At 41.5% G+C, this 23,995-nt stretch overlaps 1 protein-coding gene across 1 annotated transcript in view; it reads left to right on the top strand.

Moving 5' to 3' along the window:
- Positions 1-230: 230 nt before the first annotated feature.
- NCAPD3 (non-SMC condensin II complex subunit D3) overlaps positions 231-23,995 on the top strand; it is a gene marked incomplete at its 5' end in the record, with an annotated part of 28,006 nt that continues 4,241 nt past the window's right edge. The window contains 30 exons of the mRNA XM_084301589.1: positions 231-300; positions 919-1,073; positions 1,486-1,648; positions 1,941-2,125; positions 2,969-3,142; positions 3,560-3,621; positions 3,889-3,976; positions 5,123-5,256; positions 5,964-6,036; positions 6,630-6,755; positions 6,934-7,186; positions 7,703-7,786; positions 7,935-8,018; positions 10,758-10,831; positions 11,725-11,859; positions 12,620-12,840; positions 14,309-14,500; positions 14,839-14,936; positions 15,066-15,181; positions 16,571-16,678; positions 17,189-17,294; positions 17,395-17,502; positions 18,522-18,760; positions 19,529-19,608; positions 20,840-20,977; positions 21,314-21,447; positions 21,596-21,795; positions 22,360-22,470; positions 22,904-23,059; positions 23,795-23,961. Coding sequence (XP_084157715.1) covers positions 231-300; positions 919-1,073; positions 1,486-1,648; positions 1,941-2,125; positions 2,969-3,142; positions 3,560-3,621; positions 3,889-3,976; positions 5,123-5,256; positions 5,964-6,036; positions 6,630-6,755; positions 6,934-7,186; positions 7,703-7,786; positions 7,935-8,018; positions 10,758-10,831; positions 11,725-11,859; positions 12,620-12,840; positions 14,309-14,500; positions 14,839-14,936; positions 15,066-15,181; positions 16,571-16,678; positions 17,189-17,294; positions 17,395-17,502; positions 18,522-18,760; positions 19,529-19,608; positions 20,840-20,977; positions 21,314-21,447; positions 21,596-21,795; positions 22,360-22,470; positions 22,904-23,059; positions 23,795-23,961 — 4,034 coding nt within the window. The remainder of the gene's footprint in view (positions 301-918; positions 1,074-1,485; positions 1,649-1,940; positions 2,126-2,968; positions 3,143-3,559; positions 3,622-3,888; positions 3,977-5,122; positions 5,257-5,963; positions 6,037-6,629; positions 6,756-6,933; positions 7,187-7,702; positions 7,787-7,934; positions 8,019-10,757; positions 10,832-11,724; positions 11,860-12,619; positions 12,841-14,308; positions 14,501-14,838; positions 14,937-15,065; positions 15,182-16,570; positions 16,679-17,188; positions 17,295-17,394; positions 17,503-18,521; positions 18,761-19,528; positions 19,609-20,839; positions 20,978-21,313; positions 21,448-21,595; positions 21,796-22,359; positions 22,471-22,903; positions 23,060-23,794; positions 23,962-23,995) is intronic.

Here is a 23,995-nt window from a genome sequence, read left to right as displayed (position 1 = left end):
CGCCGCCGCCGCCGCCGCCGTCCGGGGCCGGTCCCGCAGCGCGCATGCGCCCCCGCTCCCCGGGCCCCGTCCCCGCGGCGCTCCGCCCTCCGGCCCCGCCCCTCCCCGCCGCGCAGCCTCCGCCCCGCCCCTCCTCGCTTTCCCTTCCGGGATGCCGCCCGCCCATTGGCCGCCGGCCCCGGGGCCGCTCGCCATTGGTCGCTTCGAAGGCGCCGGGCGGCGGCAACAAAATGGCGGCGGCGGCTGAGGCGGAGGCGGTGCGAGCCCTGGCGGTGTGGCGGCTGCGGGAGCTGCCCGGCGGTGAGGGCGGGGAGCGGGGCGCTGGGTGCCGGGGGCAGCCCGGGTGTAGCCCGGGTGTGGCTGTGTCAGGGCCGGGTCAGCCCCGGTTGTCTTCTAATGGCTGTCAGCGCCTACCCGCAAACCCGTTTTGAGGGAAATTCGGGGAAAAAAAGATAAAATAAGTGGTTTGTGTGGGAGCTGTGTGTGTGTAGGGAGATGGGGCTGCCCCATGGGTGTTTTGGTGTGTATTCGTGTGTGTGCGCCCCCTGTGTGGGTGTCTGGGGTGCTTTAGTGTATGTTCGCCTGTGTGTGCAAACCCCTTTTCAGAGAAATCCACAAAATAATATAAAGAACTGCAACTACATGAACCGAAAATAATATAAAGAACACACCCCAAAGCGTCTAAACCCACCTTGCCTTAGGTCTGGACGTTGAGGTGGTCAGCATACAAGCACCTGCTTCTCTCTTATCAGTAATGCAAGTGAGGAGGGACTGATGTCCTAAACCATCTGTGATCCTCTCTGAGGACTCCTTGCTGAAAATAGATGTGGAATACAACAATTACAAGTGTTATTTAGAATGCAGTGTGTTTGTTTAACAAACTTCACATCTCTTTTCTTTTTTTTTCATGTCTTGTAGTCTGGGTGAACACGGTCTGGGACCTCGATTTCACAGAGGCTGAACCTCTGGACCCCAAGATAGAAAGGGAGATCACAGAAGATGGGCTGAACGCTTTCACCTGCCTTTACCAGGCTCTCTCTCCGTTCACTGTTGTGGACAATGAGAACAGACGGGTAAGGCTGATCACACCGGGCTGTGTAGTGCCCAGCAAAGACACAGGTCCTGTGTTTTGCGGTTATTCAAGGCTATCCTGGCTTGAATTTTATAAAAAATATTCAGAGAGACTGCACCAGAAAACCCTTGTCTGGCATACACATCAGAATATCTCAGAGGAAACCAATTACGATGTTTAACCAAAAATTATATGTGTATGTGTGGTTGGTTGTAGTGGCAACTGTTAAAATGTTCATGGTAACTGCGAAGGAAATGTCTTGCCACAGTATAGCTCACAAGAATTTTTAGAGTACAGCATGAGAAGGGCCTTTGTGATAACCGTTTTGTCTGAGGTCTTTTTTGAGTGGGTGTCCTTGTAGACAGCTAGGTTCTTGCTGGGTTTCTTACTGCTGTTCTTGTATTTTGCCTTAGAATATCTGGGCCTTGTTTGCTGAAAACAACCTTTCGCAGAACGCTCTTGTGGCTGTGTTGTACCACTTTGTCCAAGCGGGCCTGGATAAAAAAGCTAACACGCAGCAGAGGGTTTATGCTCTTCATGCAGCTGGGTTGTACTTCTTACTGCTCGAAATCCCAGGTGAGTGAAGGGATGCACCTCCTTATGGTTGGATAAAACATGATTCCTTGTTGGCAGGGGGCAGTTGGGCAGCGATACCACTGGAGAATGTCGTTGCTGATTGTAGGACCTGATACCAGCAGGTTTTGTTCAAATGATTCTTTTTCTCCTACTGATCTTTCTTAGGTTCCCAGGACAGTGCTTCTGTCCTTGCCATCTCCTTCTGTAAAAGCAAATGGAGAGATGGCCAGGTGACTTTCTGCTGTCTACATATTTTGTCCAGAAGGTGGCTCATATTTTCTTCTCTGGGCAGGTAGTATAGCTAGCCGGATGTTCCACGTGCTGATGTTTGATAAATGTCTTCAAATCCTGAGAAAAAGCTGGCCTCAGGAACCAAACCTGATGAGGAAAAGAAAGAAGACGCATGCTGAAAGCTCTCAGACCAATGCAAGAACAAATAGAAAGAAAGGAAAGCCAAGCAGGAATAGGAGCTCCAATGTAAGATGTTTGTGTAGTCTCTTAAGATAAAAGCCTCTATTAATGAGCAAATTGTTGGCAACCTATTTAAGTTCTAGGTCAGTGTGATAATTCTCTTTTTCAGCATTTTTTTTTTCTTTTGTTTAACATTTTCTTCAGCAGTTGGTCTGTACTTTTGATTCTCTAGCTGTTGTTAGGAATTTCAGAGGTTTGATGATTCAATTCAGTTTCTTGGCTGCTGACGAATAGAAAAGTAAAGCTTATTTGTCTGTGACATTGTTAGAAAGCTCCGTAGCAAAGGGAGAAGCTAATTTATATCATCTTCTTCAGGACATCTGCAAGTTTGTATGTGACAAGCTTGCAAACAGCATTTGAGTTTCCTTACTGATGGGGAGTTAAGGGCTGAATGCTGTGGTTAGCTGTACTCCGCTGCCAACTCTGATGCTTATGTGATTTTTAAATGGAACCAAGGATCACACATCAGAATCCTGAAGGAACATCGGTGCCAGGGGATCATGACAAGCAAGGGAAGAAGATGGATTTTCAGTTGTCATATTAGAATTCAGATAATTGTCTTCAGTTGTGATGCACTTCCTCATTATGAAGGTTTCAAATGAGAATAAGTTCTGCTGGAGCTTTCTTGCAGTGTATGCAGCTTTCATCCTTCTGCCTATTTTTCCTTTTTTTTTTTTTTTTTTTCCCATTATTAAATGCGTTTAACTAATCTGAATGAAAAGACTTAGAATTTTGGATGTGAAATACTGTCGGACCTAGCCCGGGAACTCTGAAGCACCAAAATGTGCAAAAGAGATCAGCCACTGCTGTGGGACAAGACAATTTTGTTTCTTTTCTCTACCAATACAGGTGGATGAGATGCTTGAAGAGGAGGAGGAAGAGGACCCTGACGAGATTTACTTTTCAACTGATGATCTTCTTCAAGTTCGCAAATCCATCTTTCTTCTTTTCAAAAACATCCTAAGGCTTCTACAAAAGTTCTCCCTAAAAGAAAAACCTCAGTGTTTGCAGAACTGCCTGCAGGTAATAAGATTCTACTCAGGGAACCTTATGTCCTCCACCACAAACACGATGCAGAACCCTGTAAGGACACAGGAGTGTTGGCAGGCCTGCCTTTCACAGACTGGTCCCCTGAACAGACTGTTCTCTATAAATCTCAGGGCAGGGTACATGCTCTGTGTCTGTCTTATGCTTAGTGCTTGCTGGCTGGTGCCAGCTGGGCCATTCCTGTTCCATTCTGTGGTGTTAACCCTCACTGTTCCCCAGGGAAAGACACACAATATTGAGCCTGGGGATTTTGGGGTTTGCTTACGTTCTGCGTCATGCAAGGGACTGTGGCTTCAGAGTTGCAGAGCTCACGTTCTCTGTTCTGGCACCCAAGCAGACTTGCACATCGTGTCCTCATGTGAATCAGCTAAGCTGAGCTTTCTTTCTTTGCAGATCTTTGTTGAAATGACAAACTTTGAGCCGGTGGAACACGAGTTCAAGTTTTCAGCAACAATGTGAGCAATTAATTCTGAATGTTTATACGGTGCCTTGGAGAAGTAAAGCCCTCAGCACTTGTGTTGTTATTATCCTGATTATACCAAAATGAAAGCATTGATTTCTTTCAGAAGAGATAATTAGAACGTGTTCCACCTAGCTAAAAGTAAACAACATTTAGTGATTATTGAACGTTTTCCAGTCAATGAGCACAGTTAATTGTAACAGTTGTAGTAAATGTTCCTCTGATGAGAGATTAAGACATCTCTTTGCCTTCCTTTGCTTAGGAACGTTAACGAAGCCAAGTATATCCCTGAGCTGGCCTATTATGGGCTGTGGCTACTGTGCTCCCCTCTGCATGGTACCGAAAATAAGGTAAAAGTTGAACAAAGTCTTTAGAATTCTCACTGCTCTATTGAAAAGCAGTATTTGTTTCCTTCGTTCTCTGCAGATCGTTTTGTTTTGTATTTTTACTTATATATACACTTGTGCACGTGTGTTTGCCATGTCAGAGTCGAGATGCTTTTTTCTGCCCCAGTGCATATTTCCTTTGACTTGTAGGACGACGCATTTCATGTGTGTTATGTTCTGGGCTTTAGTGACATTTTGGATGAATTAGTTGAAAACAGAGGATAGCCGCAGTGACGTTAGATCTTTGAATCTTTAAAAAGAGAACTCCAGGTTACTGCCTTTGCCTGGATTTTCTTGTCCCCTGCTAGGTGGAGCTCCAGCACTGTTTCTGTAGTGTGCTGTGGCGTTTGATTGTGCAGCAGAGAAGCATGATGGGATCAGGGGAAGCATTATGCCCAGATCACAGTAAGCAGGGCTGATGCTAGTTCAGAGAACACTGTGTCATCATGGAACATCCAGTTGTACCAGAAATCTGGCTACAGCTTTACATTTTTATTTTGGTAAATTCTCCAGCGTGATGTGTCATCTGCTTACCTGTGTGTGTGCTGCTCCTGTAGATGGAGCTTTTGAACTCTGGGTGTGACCGTGCTTGGTGAATTTGCATAAACCAAGATCTATGTTCCCTTTTTGAGACCGACCTCATCTTCCCTGTCTCTCCTGTTGGACTGCTCAGTGAACCTCAAGATGATGAGGCATGCTGTGGTCCCAAAAGTGCGGCAGGGAGAAAACTCCAAAAGTTTTAGTGCACGTGGCAGTAAAAACATGTGTTTATTTTAAGATGTCTTCTGTTTAAAAGAAGAAAAAAAAAAAGGAATTTTATCACATTCCAAATGTTTCTGGCAAATTGAACTGCTTTGGAGGGGATCTGTAGATGTTGTCAGGATGCTCTTGGGCCTTACTGGACTTGTACGAGAACATTACAGCTAGGGAAATTGTTCTGTGTATTAATGGGTCCTCTCTGAATTCTGCCAGAGGTCACGTTTTGTCAGGTGCTATGACTTGGGCTGAAGCTTGTTTGGTTGAGAATTATTTTGTAAAACTAGTTAAGAATGCTACTGTCTGCTCCAGCTGCTACTGAAGATGAACGTGAAGATAATCTTTCCCTTCCAGGTTCTTCGTTGTGTCTTCCAACGAATCCTCAGCGTCATTCTGATGGTGGAAGGTGGTGTAGGTTCCAGACGCCCGGTTCTTGCAATCACATCAGCTGTGATCAGTGCCAGGAATCAGGCTATAAAATTCATCAGGTGAAGTACAGAGCTCTGGCACTACCCTTCCTGGGTATGTCTGCTCTTCTGTCTGCTTTTGCTTTACTCTTTGGTTGATAAAGGGATGAGACAAAGTGGGACTGACTTTGAAGTTTGTGCAATTGGGGCTTAATTAAAACTTGTGTAATGGGAATTTACTGAACTTGCTGTTGGAGGGAAAATTAGGAGCTGTTTGACAGAGAAGTGACAATGAGTGGAAGGGAGGTACTTTCTGTCTGTTGCTTTGTGTCTTCAGTTTTTCGGGTTTCGTAAGTTATTATTTTGTAGTTTATTATTATGAAGAAGATAAAATATTAGTAAGGAGGTCATTTCTCTTTATTTCTTTGCTTTCTCCTGCTTAAAGATGTTTTGCCTTTGATTATTTGTGGGGATCTGTGTTTTTCAAAAGTCTAGTTTGTGCAGAGATCCACAGACAACATTTAATAAGTAGATTAAGAATAAAGAAGCTTTTCATATTGCCCTTCTCCTTGTAGGAAAGTACTGGAAGAAATGTTTTCTGCCTGCAAAGTCAGGTTAATGTATAAAGTAAGTAGGTCTGCTCCCTGACAGTATCGTTTACACCAGCCCAAGTGATTCCAGAACGTGCACCTTTCAGAATGCATTTCAAAAGGAACATTCTATACGTGATTTTTGCTTTGTTATATAAACAGCCTTATTAAAACATGCTTGTTTTTCCCTCTGCACAGTTCTGTAGTAGAGGAGCTGAAAGAAGTTGCCTTTCCTGTTCTTCGAATATTACTGCAACATATCTGCACCAAGGTATGCTACTCTCTGGGGTATCTTGGGCTGAAGAACTTGTGTGTTGATATATTGCAGTATCTCTAACAGATCCTTTTTTTCATAGTGTTTTATAAGGAATTAAAATATTTTCATTGTCTGCAAATTTCTTTACAGCCCGATCACAGTGTGTGTTAATTTTTATTGGATTTCCCAGATGTCTTCAAAATCTTGTCACATCCTAGGAGAATCCTGACACTTCCTCCCCTCATTTACAATAAACTGTACCCTACTTCTGGCCTTCCCAAATCTGCAGTTGCTTTTAACACTGTTTTAGTAGAGGAAAATGAGGATTATGAGAGCTCTTTCTTCACTAACCATTTGAAGACTGCCATGTAGAAACACTACCTCTTGATTTAATCTGAGCTCCACCTCTGCTTCGGGGAATTTGCTTTGCGTGTGTGAGTGCTGAAGCAGTGACCGAGGAAGCTGTGATTGTTATCCCACTGCTTCCTGAATGTGGCCATATTGCCTCATTAAATAAACAAATAATTCTCTTATGCTGTAAAATGCCCTTCTGGCTTCTAGAGCAGAGCGCTGAAATATTGTAATGTGCGATTGTTCCTGTTTTTCAGGTCCCAGATAAGGCTGATTATCGCACATATGCTGCACAGGCCTTGGTGAATTTGCTGAATAAACTGCCTTGTATAGAGTTTGCTGACTTCATTGCTTGGCTATATAAATACTCACACAACAGTAAAGTAAGTACATCTCCTTACTCTTCCAGAGTTCAGCTACAGCAGTGTTGTGAGGAGGAAAAGTTCAATAGCAGTACTGAATAGCATAGTTGTTGCTGATAACCAAGAGTTTGATAAACTAAGTAGGTAAAACCTGTGTCTGCTCACATTAACACAGCACCTTGTGCATTTTCTCTTTCAGATTTCCTACAGAGTGTTTGCTCTTGATGTAGCTTTAGCTCTGTTGGATGTGCCAGAGAGAAACTCAGGTGTCTCCTTGTCACAGGATCAGCAGAAGTTTCTAAAACATAAGTTCTTAGTACAGGTCATGGTGTTTGGCCGGTGTTCGGACAAAGCATCCGTGGTCCGTAGCAAAGCTTTAAGCAGTTTTGCCCGCTGCCTGGAAATGAAAGGTGCTGCTGCCTTGGATAGTATACAGGATTTACTACAAGGCTGTAAGTATTATGGGTAAATTAAATAGTTAAAATGTTTCTGGAGTTTTCTGGGGAGTAATTATTGGGAGACGGCAGCACTAGTTGTCAGGCTCTTTGAAATTTGCACTGAGTGCCCTTGTGTGTTGTGTCATAAAGAGAAGTAATAGATGAGTCTCGTTACTTGTGAAGCCTTATATTTGGAAGGCATTTATTGTCATATATCTGCTCTAAATAGATTCCTGCATGAGATATCTTTGGCAGATATTTACCAAAAAAATGGAATTGTACATTTAGAAAGAGATTAATTCTTGACTATCAGTTGATTAAGTCTTGAGTTGCCTTTTACCTCTGCTAAATTTGGGTTTTCGTGATTGGCATTCTGAACTCCCTCAGGTTCGGTAAAGGCCAGATGGCACAACTCAGAAGTGTGCATACAGCATCCAATGGTTAGATCACTTGCTTGAAAAAATTTGGAATGACAGAATATCCTGAATGAAAACGATTCATTTAATTTCTTTTTTTATTTCTTTTTGGCAGCCTATGACCATGCAGTCTTGGAAGCAAACACAAACAGTGCGAGTTCGATCATCGGTGCAGAAGGTAGAGAGTCATTCTCTTATGATAAGCCTCAGACTTTTCTTGGCATGCCATTTTCTAAAAATGTACCTATAAACATAGGGCATGCATGAAGCTCTCGTTTAACAATGAACCATGTTGCTTAGTTGAATGTAAGCCATTTTTGTTCTTAAACTTTGAACTTTTCTTTCAGCTACATCCAACAATCCACTGAAGACCCTGCCAACTTTCAAAACTATTGAGCTGACAGACGGCAACGATACTGCTGTGCTTGATGGTACATCAACATTATCCTGGCCTTTTCAGATAGCTTTTCAAAACTTTAATTGAAATTAGATTTTCTGAAGTGTGTTCATTGTCCATTTTTCAAGGAAAGCAGAGATCTTTCTGTAGAGCTGTTAAAAACCACTTACGGGTGATGAAAGGGGTGGAAGTGCCAGCGATAAAGAAATACTATTTCCACTTAAGTCTGGAAAATACATTTAATCGTGAAATACTGATGTTCGTTTGTACTAATGTGGTAGCAACACTTGTTGAAAAGCAGGTAATTTATCCTTTCCAAAAAGGATGGTAATTGATGTGGGATATAATACTTGTAACTCCATAAATTTAAGGGTAATTAAATCTCTTGCTCCAGTGCACAAAGAACTAATATATTTTCGCTGCATAAAACACAGCACCTTCGTCTAGCTCTGTGATGCAGGGAAGAATTTAATTCTCTGCAGCATCAGCTATTGGCTGGAGTTGAAAGCAAAGCGTGAGGTTAAATGGACTGATGCAGAACGTCAACCCGATGGTTCTAATTTCTTGATGGCATGAAATCAGCATAGAAGTTGGCTTTTGTGGCCGTGATGTTTCTTTGAATCTCTTCAACGTAAAATCTCTTCTTCCTAACCTTTAGGCCTCTGCTGGTATCTTTGCTCTCAGTTCTTGTTGTTCACCTCTCTTGAACTGCTGACAATTCAATTTACTGCTTAGTGCGCATCCTGCATTTGTGGCTTTGTTACATTTCTCACGCTGCTCTTCATGTGGGATCTCTCTCCCTATCTCCACGAGCCAGGCTTCTATCTTCTCTATTGAAAGCTTTCTTTTAAAACATTTTGCTGATAAATTTCATTAATCTGCTTTCTCCAATAGAACTGTCCTCCGGGCCACTTAAGGTATTGTGCAGTCCCTGTTTAGTTGCAGGCTCTGTGTGGCAGCGGATGCCTGGTTTTGTATCCGATACCCAGCTGAGCATACACTTGGCACTTGGCAAAACAAATTAAGAAAAGGCTTGGATGAAAAAAGGCTGTCTGTGGCTCAAGAGGATAGCTGAGAAACAGTGCGCTCAGAGTCAGTCAAGGTGCATTAGCAAAGCTGTCTGGCACACACTTGTTTGGCTTATGCCTGTGCTCATTTTGCATTTCTATGAAGACCAAACAGCTCATATTTTAGAAGCAAAATAAATCTTAGCTGAGGATATTCAGAACTCACTATATGCACAAGGGCAAAGATAAGAAGGGTAGGGATAATCTGCAGGGTGAAGTGCGCTCTACAGAATATTCAGTGCCCGACAGTGCATAAACAGTGTGTTCCCTTGCTAGTTCTCAGCCATTTAGGACCCAGGGGTTTTTTGTTTGTTTTGCCTGTGTCACTGTGAGTAAAAATCAATGACAATTGTCAAAGTGTGACTAATTCAGCAGATTTGGTCACCTTCACAGGAGCTTGATTATTTTTTTTTATTTCTTTGGCGAAGTCTCGCAGTGAAAAGGTTTTGTGCTTTTTCCATCAAGCTATTCTCAGGAGGAAGATGCAATTGTAGTTACCTGCCAATTAAGAAAGTACTAATCATGCAGATCAGAACCCCTTTGCTTCCTTTGGTAAAAATCTGCTTTCAAACTACTGTTGATTATTTCCCTGTGACTAATCCTTTTTCTTAATGGCAATGCAGTAGACCTCCAGATGAATCTCTCAAAGTACCAGGTTACCAGATTTGACGTATTTTTAGAAAATCTCTTTCTGCCAGAATTCAAATAAGTATTAATAAATAGAAGCCTTAAAAGCAAGAGTAAAATGGTTGGAATCAGTATTGTTTGTCAGTAGTCCACTTAAATTATTCAAAAGCTGAGAAATAGTTTTTGCTTTATATATTCAGTAGTGTGTCAGTTAATAAAATACTTTATTTTTATAAAGTAAAATGTATTTTTTTTCCTGAGAACGTGCAGAAATATGTATAAATATAGCTGTGAAAAGTAAAACTTAAGGTTTAACTTTCCATTCAGTAGAGGGGATGTGTTCTGGTTTCCTTGCAGACTCCTGGATTCTTCGCAACTGAAATTCTGCAGCTTAGGGAATTCAGTCAGATCCAAAATGGAGAGGTTTGCCCTCTGTAAAATAGAGTAATTCATATATTAGTACTTTATATCATGTGGAGCTGTGAGGCATAACTCAGAAAAGGTTGTTGTAGGCATTCTGAACTATTTGCATACCAGTTGATGGATCTGTCATGTGTCTGCGGTGGATCTGGGGTTACTCTGTGTGGTTTTCCCACATATGGCAGAGTTACCTGTGCTGTACACTTTGATTAGAACTTGGCGTGATTTCTCTGAGCTTTCAAACTTTGAAGGTAGCCTAACATCTCTCATATAGGAAAAATAAATGTGTTGGAAATTACGAATCATTTCTTTTTGCTGTGTGTCGAATGATTTGGTACATCGATTTCTTTTGTAATAAGTTTTAGGATTTATTTTCAAAGTTTAAGAATTTGTTTTGTTTGTTTGTTTTTTTTTCCTCTGGCAGAATGACAGCTGCAAAGAACCCAAGATTATTTCCAATTTTTTTTCTTGCTGTGCTTTGTTCCATCCCAATCTCTTGCCTCTGAAAGCCTTGGGGAACATATTTATTGCTCATCCAAGTTCGGAGCTGTGTCCCTCCTTGTCTATGCACAGTGTACTGCGTGTTAGCACTGCAAAATGGTGGGGGGAAATCTGTCTAGGTGGATATTATAATTTCTTTTTATCATGGTTTTGGATAGGAAAGGAAGTCATGGCCATGCTCAGACTGCGAGCCGGGGATGAGAAAACCAACGTGAGGAAATCTGCTCTCCAGGTACAGTGTTTTCTGCACGTGTTCTTGTTCTGCGTGATTACCCAGAATGAAGTTAAAATAATCAGGCAGTAACCAACTGCATGCAAGTTTGCCCATCTGTAGTTTTTTGCTATTTGTACAGAACGTATATAAACCTTAAAAAGGTCTTGTCTAATAGTTCCTGATAAGTAAACAATGCAAGCACGATGATGATTTTTTTTCTAGTATTCTTGCCGGCATTCACTTACTCCATCACTTAGAGAGCCTCTTTTCAAGTGTCAATAGCCATTCAACTTGAGTGACTTCTTTATAAGCTCAGGCTTAATGAGTACTTAATTTTGTTTCAACCTTGTTAACAGAGACTTTAGGTTATATCTACCATCCTTTTGAGGAATGCCTTGCTTTGCTTGTAGCTTAATTCTTTTTAATTAAGTCATGAGCTTTAAAAGAGATTCTTCAATGAAAATTTCATCATTTTATTAAATATGCATCTGCTGTTGACTGACTTAATATAAGTCTTCTTTCCCCCAGTTCTTCCCCTTCAGTTCCCAGGCTGTTTTGAGCTTCTCAAGTGTAGGATTTATAACTGTTCTATTGAGAGGCATTTCAGTTCCCCCCCACCCCTTTATCTCTTGGTAAGAGACATAAGTCATGCAAGAGAAATGTCAGTTTCAAGGGGAAATTGTGACGTTAATTCTGTACAGAATTCTGTTTTAAAATCTGAATGACTGAAAGGATGCTTTCTGTATGAAGTTCTGCCCAGTACTTGGAAATTATTAATATTATTCTTTGCTCTCAGTGAGATACTTTAATCTCTAGTTAAAGTTGGTGGGGAGTAGAATGTCTTTTTGATTTGTTACCCAGTGCTCTTGGCCTGTATTCCCAGCAAAAGCGTGCTGGTATTTGACTTCCAGGTTTTCATGAACATCCTGAAACACAAAGTGATCCCTTGTACTGCAGAAGATTTGTCCACTCTCCAGGAGCGTTGCCGGGACCCTGCGGTTTCTGTGCGGAAGCAGGCCTTGCAGTCTATAACAGAGCTCCTTGTGGTGAGAAAAAAATACCATGAACTCTTATCCAGACCTGAGGTGGATAAAGTGTAGGTTGAAATGAGGAGAACACAGGCAAATCTGGTACACATCAATTGTTCGTTCACCAAATTTCGTTTTATGACTGCATTTTATTTTTTTATTATCTTTTGACTTGAAGTCATAACTTACACATACTTGTGATTTATGTAGGATGCTTCCAGCTGTTGGAAACATTTATATTCCTGACTACTGATTTATATGTCATGGAGAAAATGTTTATGTTGCTGGCCTTCTCAAGCTGGGGAGAGAAAAAGCTGAATCACTTCACTGGGATGTAATATGTAGATGATAGCACTGTAATATTTTTCCTCTTCTATTTATTCTCAAAGGTTTAGTATCTCAGTGTTGGAGCGTGAGGTTGATATTAATCAAAACTCATTGGTTTTAGTGTTAAATCATCTGCTGTACAGTTTTATTGCAATACTATTGCAATTATTTATAGGGTTTCAAAACAAAACAAAGTATTACAGTACTGTACCCCAGGTATCTTGATCATAGTTACAATCAGTACTATGGGTGGTGTCAAGGAAATTTGTTCCCTTGTCCCATATGCTGCCACATCGCTGTGCTAGTTGAGCAGTATGGTGGCTTATTAAAATGTATTTTAAAAGTTGATAAATGACTCTCAGGGTTTCTAGGGTCTTGCTGATCTTACCTGTGCATATAGGACTGTAGAATAACTCAGAAATGTTTCTAATATGAAGTGCATTTCTCTCAGTCTCAGCACGATAACGTCCTGGTGCAGAAGGCCTGGTTACACGGAGTTGTGCCTGTTGTGATGGACACTGAAAGCTCTGTTCAAGAAAAGGCCTTGGATTGCCTTGACCAGGTCTTGTTGCAGCATATAAAGCATTATACGAAATTCCAGAGCGAAGATCAAAAGCAGATTCTAGCGTGGGAGCTCCTTACCCTCTTGACTTCAGAGAGCCAGGAGCTGAGGTAAGTGTCTCTCCCTGCATTGCTAGCGTTTCCATAACAGACCTTCGTCTAGTGCCCTGGACATCTTTATTGTCTTTAGTACATTAGCATTCATGGACAAAATCCAGATTTTTTTTAAGAACTTGGTCGTATTGGAATGTGCAGTTTTCTCTTTACAGTAGGAAATTGCCTATTGACCAGAGGACTGGGGTAGGAGCATGAGCTTATACTCCTAGCTCTCCTATTCCTCATGTGACCACGGACCATTATGTATCATAGCTTACATATTATTTAAATGCATGAGCTGCCTACTCCATAAGGGCAAGAAACTAAATTTATTGGCGGGTTGGGTTTTTTTAAGTTATTTGAATTTTCAGCTTGAAGCAGTTGATGTAAGTGCATGCTGCTGCTAGAGATGGAAGCTATCACATTGTGAGCTGCTTGTGCTGCTCTGCCAGCTCTTAGGACACAGGAACTGTCAAACAGACACATTGGCAGCTGGTGAGAAGAGTGCAGTTTTGCTTTATGTCAAGTATTTTTATTTGCTCTTGTTACCTGTGCAGTCTCCCTGAACTCTAGCGTTCGTTTACGGGAATGTCACCTGCTATTCTTGGTGTGTTGGTAGCAGCATGAATGTTAAATGGAGGTGTTCTGATGACAGAAGTAAGAGAGGATATATAAAGAAAGGAGAAGATTGTCTTTTATTAATTCTGATGTACAATATGTTACTTGTCTTATGACAAATAGAATTATTCTGCCTTTTGCAGAATGCTGTGGGATGAAGCAGAAGAAATGGGATAACACAGTATGGCAAGGACACAACATTGATCAAAGGCAGCTGTATGTTTATTAGTCAACAGGGCATAATAGCTCCGAAATAGAAAATGAGATACTGCTTGTGCTGCCTTGCCAATCTGTACCACTGTCAGTGATCTAATTTGGGCTATTTCATGACATAGTTTGCAGAGTTGACAGAGTTGTGGCACCTTCTACTTCATGACCTTAGAGTACCTTGCAGCTTGATAAATGTTAGAACTCTCTCAATGTGAAGGGGGCTACGGCTAAAACAGAAAAATGGGCAGCTTGTGGTGCCTCAACATCATCGTGTCCTGTTCCATTATGGGTGTTCAAATAAAAACTGCTGGAAAGTCTTTGGTACAGGTTGCCGAAATGTTTTCTTGATTCGTTGTGATACCAGTTCTGTCTCACTGACACGCTGCACTACATTCATGCTTGTGTGGCAGCTCTGTAATGCATTAGGACTGGTAACTGGTCTGAACTGTAACCATCAGAGCAGGTAACTGAAAGAGACCAAAAGTCCTGCTAGTAAAACATGTAGTGGAAATCTTGACATATCCTGGAAAGTAGGAATGTGAAGTGACAGCAGCTTTCTTGTGTTTCTCAGTGTATCCTGGACAGAGATGCTTGCAAGAGCAAGCATTTTGTTCCCTCCTTGTTTAACTTCTGTTTCTTTCTTTCTTCCTTGTAGCCGTTACATGAACAAAGCCTTTTACATTTGGTCCCAGCAGAAAAAATTCTCTTCCACTTTCATCAATAACGTGATGTCTCATGTGGAAACGGAGCGTGCTGTGCCAGCCTGGATGTTGCTTGCTAAGGTGGCAGGTTCTTCACCCAAGCTGGATTATTCCAAGGTCATTGAATCCTGGGACAGTGTCAGCAGGTATGTGTGTGCTTTGAGCTCTTCCCTCCATTCTGCAGGAAAGAGACAGGAGTAAAGATGAGGAGCAATGCAAGTGAGCACTTCCTGTCCTTTGACAGGCAAAGTGCTGCTTAGATCATCGTTCTTTATTCAGGCAACTGGTCTGTGCAGCGAGGAAGCAGGTGTAATGGCCCGCAGATTTGTGCAGTAATGAAGTCTTACATTAAGCTTTTTGAGTTTTCATTTGGCTTGACAAGTCTGCCTTGATAATACATAGCCAAGGTGAAAGGATTCTTCTACCGTGGTTTGGTGGTGTTCCGCAGCATTAATTTTGGCTTGTCCACGCTGCTGTTTTTCAGGCAGCAGAACGTGAGCACTGACACTATAGGACATATACTGTGTGTCATCAGTCATGTCGCAAAGCACCTCCCTCAGAGCACCTGCAAGAGGCTGATTGGTGAGTGACTGGGAAGCTGCAGAGTGGAAGGCAGAGTTCGGTTTTGTCTCACAGCTTAACTGTTATTTCTTCTCCACAAGCAGTTGATTAGCTTAAACACTCATTTTATGTGTGTGGTCTCCTTTTCAGATAACATCAATTGCTGGCTGAGAGAGTTTCGATGTCCCCTGGAGGTGATTAGCCCAGCTGTAGAAACTCTGCAGAAGCTCTGCCTTGCGTATGCAGATGTACCAGAGAAGACACAGGTGTGACTTAAAATACACCTTTTAAAATAGCTTCTCTTACACTCAGGAGGGCTGTCTCTTGAAGGCAACTTCTGTCTCCAGTCTGTTGGTTGATTAGCTCACTAAACGAGGATGATCTGTCTGCAGCAACTCAAGTCTGTTCTGCCTAGCTGTCTTACTTGATACACTGCAGATTTGCTGGAGAGCATCCTCCATCTAAGGGTGGCCTTGTAGAGATCTTTCCTCAGAGTTTTTGGTTTTGTTTTACAGCTGAAATACTTTGCATTGACCTTCTGTCCAAGTTTACAGCATTCCTAAAGGAGAACTATTGCTCTGCTGCTATGGTGGCAGCTATTTCTTGGGGTTGGTCCAGTTAGAAGCCATAGGTTTATCCTGTAAGTTCTGACTATTCTATACCAGAGCTGCTGTAGATGCACACATTTTCTAGGCCTCTTTCGTGAGCCCAAACATGGGGTTAGTAACACATCATTTGCACTTTTTTTTCCCTGCCAAGTTCCCCATTTGCTTTATGGCATAGCTTTGTTTAGTAGTGAGGTGAGCTACATTTCGCTGGTAAAATAGTGATGTGAGCCTGAGTACAGTCACAGAGAAGCTAGATAGAACTAGTGCAAGCCTCTCTTGTTAATGCTGTATGTGTTGTGATTCTCTTTTAATATTGATGACAGCTATTTTATAATAGGCATCCCAATGAAGTTTAGTAAATAGTGTGCGAAGCTGCATATGCCATTCTTCAGAGGCCTGGGTGGATTAATGGCTTGGTTTGTTGCTTTTTTGTTGTTGTTTTCTTCTTTTGTATTGTTTTCTCTTATAAATTGACAATCTGAAAATCCTCCCTGTTAGATGCAGTCATTACAACATGTTAACTTGCAACTGTGAGTGCGGGTGTACCTATACGTTGGTCACTTAGCAGCTTTAATGGCATAACTGCCATACATATATGTATTTAGTTTCTTATGCTACAAGTTTTAGATGGTAGAAAAAGAGATAAATGATGCTTTATTCTCATTCACAATCTGGCAGATGACTAGCTTTTTTGGTTCTCCCTCCTGCTTGGAATTTGCATAATATTTTCATTTGAATGGAACCACAGTTTTGAAACAACATCTTAAAATTCATACAGACAACCTCAAATGCACTGGATATAAGTGGAAAAGTCGCCTAAATTCTTTTTGTTTAAACCCATGGGATTTCTATAATGAAGTAAACCTTAGGCCTGTGGATCAGTGAAAGCCAGGTTCTTCAAGCTGTTTTTGCACTTTGATGTGCAGGAAAAAGACTGTCAGAGTCTGATGGATTTCAACGGGACCTAGATTATTCGAAGTATAGAAGGGTTTTCAAATTAAGGATTTTGTTTAATTAAGTGCCAAATTTTGTTTTGTTATGGAACAGGAGCTGCTCGACCAGGTGTATGGAGACTTAGTATCCACCTGTGAAAGTTATATTTCGAATATAGTCCTCAAAGAAGATGGAGCAGAGCAATTGCAAGAAGATCTCTTTGTAAGTTTGGTTCCCTTTTGTGGACTGGTCAAATGACGTAGGTATTCTCAAAATGGGTTTTCTACAGAGCTCATGCCAGTAACTATCACATGGAAAAGTACTGATGTATACCCTTTGTATATGGTAATGGCATCTCGTGTTTGTGAGCCTGAGAGTGTACAACAGTTTTATACCTTAGAAATTGCTTTAAGGATATGAGGCCCATTGTATTTTTAATAAAGTGACTGTCTTTTTCTTTGTTTTTCCAGTCATACTTTTTAGATTGGTTGTTTGGAAGTAAGACTATAAAATGTCTAGAATGCTTTAAGGTTAACTTAAATATCATTAGTATATAGGGAGGTTTTATAGTACATTAAACATGCCCGATTTCTGTTTCAAAGCTTCACCTTCTATTCTCTAGCTGTTGTCTTCTTGAAAGGACTGAGGGGATTTTAAGTTGTCTTTGGAGAAGTAACTGTACTGATTCCTGCTGTTTGCCTTTTGACCCCAGTGTTGCTTTTTCCTTTATAGGTGAGACACCTCTTCACCTTGGGTGAGGCTGCACAGCTGTGTCCAGCCAAAGTGGAGAAACGCATCTTTCTTTTGATTCAGTCCATTTTGGCTTCTTCTAACCAATGTGAGGCGCTCTACTTACTGCCTTTAATTTTGCTTTTATGAACAACACTGTTACCTGAAAAGTGTGTTTTCATTCTGGGCCTGTTCTTTTGCTTTCGTAGTGACAAGTTCTGTAGATGGTGATGAAACTCCGGCTTCTCAGCCACTGTCCCAATTTAGAGGATCAGCTATGCCTCCGGTGATCAGAGCTCATGCATTCATTACTCTAGGTGAGCACTGTCCTACAGCAGAACTGTGCCCTTGTTCATCCAATTCCCACCCTTTGTCTGCTCCCTGGTTAAAGTTCTGTTCCAAAGCCATGTCGATTATAACAGGCACAGTGCTCAGTGTTTGTAGTGTCTCAGTTCATAGCTTTTAGCAATGCAGATATCCATGGTAACAAGTTGCACAAACCATAAAAATACTGCCATGCATGCAACTATTTTTCAAGTCCGTTAATGCATTTTTCCTACATCGGTGTGCAAGTGATGTATGGTTAGCAATGCAGACTTGTGCTGGCCTTGTACTCAGAATTGGTTCCTGGCTGAGAGATCGTCTTACCTTTTAATAAGGTGTTCAACAGGGGCCGGAGAAAACCTGGTACAGTTCAGAGCAGAATGACTGTACATAGTTACTCGTTCTCCTTAGTACGAATGACCGTGTGATGGAAGCCTGGTCAAATCTGCATCTGCAGTACAATGAAGAGTGCTAAATGAAACTGGTTTTATACTACTTCTGTGGCTATGAACATCATTCTTTTAAACTTCTCTTCAACATCATTCTTTTAAAATTCCCAAAGCAGTTGAGAGTACTTTTTGTACAGAGCTTATAGAAACAGTTAGGAAGAAGTGATGTTAGAATGCGGGCTATTTTATTTTAAGTTGGTTTAGAGATGCTCTTAGAGGTGGGTGTCTCCCTGCTATGCCTATGACAGCTGGGGCTGTTCTTTTTAGCTGCTTTGAATAATACCCTGTACACAGGAATAGTTCTCTGTGAAGGAGGGAATTTGGCATTGAGACCCACAGTATAGGTCCAAGAAGAGTTTGGAAGAACTCCTTGAAGTATAATCTCTTTGAGAGGTTGTGCAGATTGCTCATCAAGTTTCATCTTGTATTTCTTGTTTATTCCCCTGTTTGCTTCCTGAATCCTCTTGGCTCATACTGGGCTCAAAGGAGGCAGTAAGCTGGGCTGTGTTGGTTAGGAAGAAGGATACGTTCACAGCACTGACAGTCTCATCCCCATTTCACAGGTAAATTGTGTTTGCAGCATGAAGATCTGGCAAAGAAGTGCATTGCAGCTCTAGCTCGAGAACTGGAGGTGTCGCATGATGTGGCTGTTCGCAATAATGTCGTCATCGTTATGTGCGACCTGTGCATCCGCTACACCACCATGGTGGACAGATACATTCCCAGCATCTCCTTGTGTCTGAAAGACCCCCATCCCTTCATCCGTAAGCAGACGCTGATCCTGCTTACCAACCTTCTGCAGGTAAGGAGGTCCTAAGCATGCGTCTGACAGCCTGCTTCAGTTACCTCAGTTGTCCTAAATGCTGGCAACCTGGCCAGCAGATGTATTGCTTACAGCTTGATGCTGGAGCATTGCTGCAATCTACCCTGATTTGAGATAACTTCAAACATGTATTTTGGTACTGCTCTTTTTTGTGAGGTAGGCAAAACTCTCCTCAGTGACACTTAGCACAGTTGGATAACGAGATTATTTTTATTCAACGGTTATCTCCTCTCTCATCATCTTTATATTTCTTTGAACTCCCTTGCATTTCACTCCTATAGGAATGAATATAAAAAACATCACAGCACCTTTTTCTCCTGCTGTCTCTGCTTATTGTTTTAAGGTTGTGAATGTTGAGTGGCTGACAATGTTTGCCCTCCCAGTGTTCAGATGAAGCCAAACAAGGCAGATTTGGAGTGCATTTGGCTCTGAGAACAGTGTTGAATAGCATCTGTGTCTTTGGCATTGGAGAGCAGATTTTTCTTGATTCTACTTTTTTATTGGTATCTGTGGTAAACCTAGAGGAGTGCTGCTGTGGCATTTATTCTGCTTAAAGCATCCCCCAGCACATTCTCTTTTTTAGGTTTATTTTGTATACATATGGGTGAAGTTCCTTAGCTTGCTTATTTGCCTGATGCACATTCTGTAAGCCTCCATCAGATATTGCCCTGGCTGCAGTCTGAAGATTCACACCCGAGGTTTTTCCTGGTTCAGGCTTATAATGTACTGCCTGTCCTATCCTTACAGGAAGAGTTTGTGAAATGGAAAGACTGTCTCTTCTTCCGTTTTGTCAGCGTCTTGGTGGATCCAAATCCAGATATTGCCAGGTAAAATACTCATCGGTAAAATACCGTTGGAGTTGAAGATCAGAGATGTACTCAGAAAAGATTAAGTCTTGCACCTTCACCATGTGAAGAAAAATTTCAGAGGAAAGGATTCTCTCATTACCCTCTTCATCATTAACACTTTAGGGTCTGAAATGGTAGCAAAGGAGTGGTGAACCTCTGTACAAGTTAATTGAAGGTCCAGTGTAGCAAGCTGTCTTCAAAATATGCATCTCTGCTCTATTTTTGACTCTCAGATACCCAGGAAAAAGGAATTTTTGAAGCAAGCCTTTCTGAAATCTTCCTTGTGGTTTTCTAATAGCTCTGTATTGTGTGCTGGTTTGTTTTAGGAATAGGAATTCCTTTTTCTTACGCGTGCTTTGTCTTTTTAAGCGTTGTACCATGTTTTGTAATACTTCGACATATTAGAGTTATGTATGCTGACCTTAAGTGCACATTTATGAAGCTTTTATATGTTTCAAAGTCTCAAGTTTCTCTGTTACGTAAGAAACGAGAGTGGGGCACATTCCTCCAAGGGTGGTAGGTTGTGTGGAGATGCTGGATGCACTGGAGGCTTGGACAGCTTTCTGCTTGTTTCTACCTGGAGTGCTCAAATTGCAGATTGGTCTTTCCAGGGCCATCAATCTATTGTTGCTTACTAGTGCATATTCACATCTTCTTTTCTCTCCATTGTGTTTTTAATGTGTAAAAATGGCTTTCCAGTAGATGGTGGCATTGCAACATGTCGTTCCTAGAGCTTTAGCTGTGAAACATGTTGCTATTTCACCAGGGACCTTTTTCTTTGCATCTGCATTCCGTGGCTGCATCCAGACAAAAATACTTTCTTCGAGTCTGAGATTGACTTTCAGCTCTTGGAGGACTTCTGGTGATTAACTTTTTGCAAAGTACTGTGTCCCAGCCACAATGGAACTTAAGTCATATAAATAATGAAAATGCTGTGCCTGGATTCAAGTTGAAATTTATTTCTGTCTCTGCTTTAATGGCAAGAAGTGAAGTAGTATCGTGGATGCTGAGAAAGTGTATTTTTCTGGATGAAAAAGAGCTTAAAGTCAATAAGGTGGTATCCTTGTTCAAACCCTGATGGAGCTGGGCAAGAATTAAATGTGTGGTATTCAGGGGGATTTGGGAGACTCATCTTCTGCTTTACTGCTTGTGTTTCAGGGGTGGCTTTTAGAAGCTGTCTGGGAAAATTCTTTCTCTTCCTCCTTTCCAGGTTTGGAGAGTTCTGCTTGGTGCATCTCTTACTGAAGAGGAATCCAGGAATGTTCTCCCAACACTTCATTGAATGCATCTTCCATTTCAATAGCTATGAGAAACACGAGAAGTACAACAGGTTCCCCCAGAGCGAGCGGTCAGTTGAGCACATTTGTGTCATCCTGCTGCTAAATGATGAATTGTACAGCCACGTGGTCTTTGGTTACAGCAAAGCATTCCTGGTGCTTTGTAATTACTTATGCAAAAAGGGGGAAACAGCTCAGGGAGATAGGGAAGGCAGAACACTTAATTTAACACTGTGACACTTCTGGGAGGACTTCTGTGTGTAATTTGTGGGAACCTGTGGTATCCTAGCAGGCTTATGGGTCTCAAAAGTGACATTCAAATGTTTCTTTTTGATTTAAAGCCATATTATTTTTGTGAGATTGCATAATGTGACTTGACCCATGTAAAATATCTTGCTCTGCTACAGGGCAAAGAATCTCTTCTCTCTGAAAGGAAAAGATAACAAAGAAAAAAGGATGCACATCTACAGGTTCCTTCTGGACCATTTCACAGATGAACAGAGGTTCAACATTACAACAAAGATCAGCCACAGTGTCCTAGGTAGGGGTCTGTCTTTACGAAAATATGACAACAAATCTGGCAAACAACTGGTGTCTATTAAAGCCGTGAGTCCAGCAGTAACTTCCTGACTTTCCTGGCCCTGCTTTTCCCAGTAAAATGTCTTTTACTTCTTCCCTGCCTGTTGCAGCATGCTTTGTGGATAACGATCTTCCGTTGGACATGGAAGCCAGTGAGCTGCTCTCAGATACATTTGCAATCCTTAGCTGCAAAGAAATCAAGCTATCAACTATGAGATCAAAACCTGATGAGGACATTCAGCCTGAAGATGATGAATTGGCAATGGCCAATGCTGTCATGCAAGTAGCACAAAAAAAGCTCATTTCACAGGTAAGTGGCACTTAATCTGGTGCGGGAAGAGGGCTGTCCACCATGCTGGGAGGACTTTTACTTTTCTGTGATGGAGAAACTTAAGCAAAAATTATCCACATAACAAAACAATGCCAGGAACATACTGTACATGCAGGGTGTTAAGCAGGCTCTGTAGATCTGCTCTGATCTGATCTATATAAGCAACATGTGTTGTGAAAACACAATGTTAAGGCTGGATCTGTAATTTGTAATGGATGCTAGTACTTGAGGGGTCAGTTGAAATGAACAGAAGTGCATTTCTTCTGAAAGCAGTGAACCTATGCTAGGTTAAATTTGTTCCACAGATCTTATTGGGAGAGCATCTGAACATGCCATTGGGTTTTCGTGCACTTTTTGGCAATTTGCTTTCAGTGTGCAAACTGACTTGGTGGTAGATCTTGAAAGCCTATGTACGCGCATGCAGCATAAAAGCAGACTTAATTGTGAGAATTCCTCTCACTTAGGCCATTCATCTAACACCAGAGTGACTTCTCCTTTATGGCATCTTGTAACTATGTTTATATCATGCCTTGTTTAAAAAAGGTTCAAAAGAAGAACTTCGTAGAAAACATCATTCCAATAATCACATCACTGAAGTCTTTGATGGAGCAGAAGAAGATTCCAGCTCTTCGGGACCTTATGAACTACCTACGGGTAAGAGGAAGTGTTTTCTTGTTATTGTGGTTTGTTGTTGTTTTTTTTTTTTCCCCTCTTAATTTAATGTGTTAGATGTGCAATCAGTAATGGAACGAACAGTCTTCTTAGAAGGAAATTTGGAAGGCATATGATGTTGTGACACTGCCACTGTGTTAAATATGGTAGGAGGTGGAGGGATTTTAGATAAGGATCTCACAGTGTGTTACGTGTGAGCCTCCTCATGGAACGTGGGCAGAAAGCTTGAATGCTGGAAAGCTTTTTCATGTTCTGAAGTACAAATTGGAATTTCAACTCTTAGTCTGTTAAAAACACCTCTGCTCTACCAACTGGTATTTCCTTTTGCACTTAAGCAGCTGTGATCTGAATGGAGACATGAATCAGTAGTCAGGAGAGATTTCTGAAAGAGTTTAAACATTCCTTATTGCTCCAGGAAATGATGCAAGATTACCGAAATGAAATCAAAGACTTCTTTGCTGTGGACAAGCAGCTGGCAGCCGAGCTGGAGTACGATATGAAGAAATACGAAGAGCAGCTGGGCAGGGAGAAGGAGTCAGACCAAGAGCATGCCTCAGCATTGCAGGCAGAGGTGGTTGGGACCATTAAGTTCGTACGCGCGCTGTCTCTTCTGAAAAAGTTTGTGCAGAAATAGAACCCAGACTCTGTATGTCTGTGGTCATGGTCATGTTTTTCATACCCCTGTGCATTTGCTGACAAAAAGCGTTGGCTTCAGTCATCTGATATGCTTAGAACAACAACAAACAGCACACACTGGCTAAAGAGGAGCAACAATTAACATAAAAATAATTCAATTTAAAGGGAAGGACAAGTCTAATTTCCCACTGTCCGTCCTTATATGCTGTGTTGCTCTCTGTTTCCAGAGTGGTAATGATAAACAAGTCAAACAGAAAAGGATTAATTTTGGCTGATTTTAGATTTATACGGAATGGAAACTTACATCTCTGCTAGTCATGCAGATCCTCATTTAAAGTCAGTGGTAAAAAAAAAAATAAGCATGTGCTTAGTTCGTTTGTCCTGAATTATTTTAGATACCTACCTTAAGATGAGATGACTTTTACCCTGGCAACCTGACTTTAAAGAGCACCTATATATAGACCTCTAAACTAGGACATGAATATCCCATCAAAACTTACTATTTGTTCCTTGTTAAAACTTTGTCCCATAAACTCTTTCTCCCTAGCACCCCTTTATGTCCATCCCACAAAGGATTCAATCACACAGCAAGTAGGTCTAGGTGTCTCATGTCTAGGGTTTCCTGCATTTGTGTCTATTGTTACATGTGATCCTTCCTTCTTTTCTGTAGCAACCTCCATCTTCGGAGACAGCTCTTCCTTCTGGTGGCTGGAATGCTAACGCCCAGTCCCCTGTTAGAAGACAGCCCTCATCCCCTCGATCGAGTCCTACCTCTGTGCCTTCTGAATTTATGACACCTAGAGCTGATGTTCTGAAACAACCATTGCCTGGTCGCAGGTATGGTTTTTATATCACTGGTTACAATATTCTA

This window comes from Netta rufina (assembly GCF_964035555.1).
Source record: "Netta rufina genome assembly, chromosome: 25".
Classification (NCBI taxonomy): Eukaryota; Metazoa; Chordata; class Aves; order Anseriformes; family Anatidae; genus Netta; species Netta rufina.
This window is presented reverse-complemented; position numbering and strand designations above follow the sequence as displayed.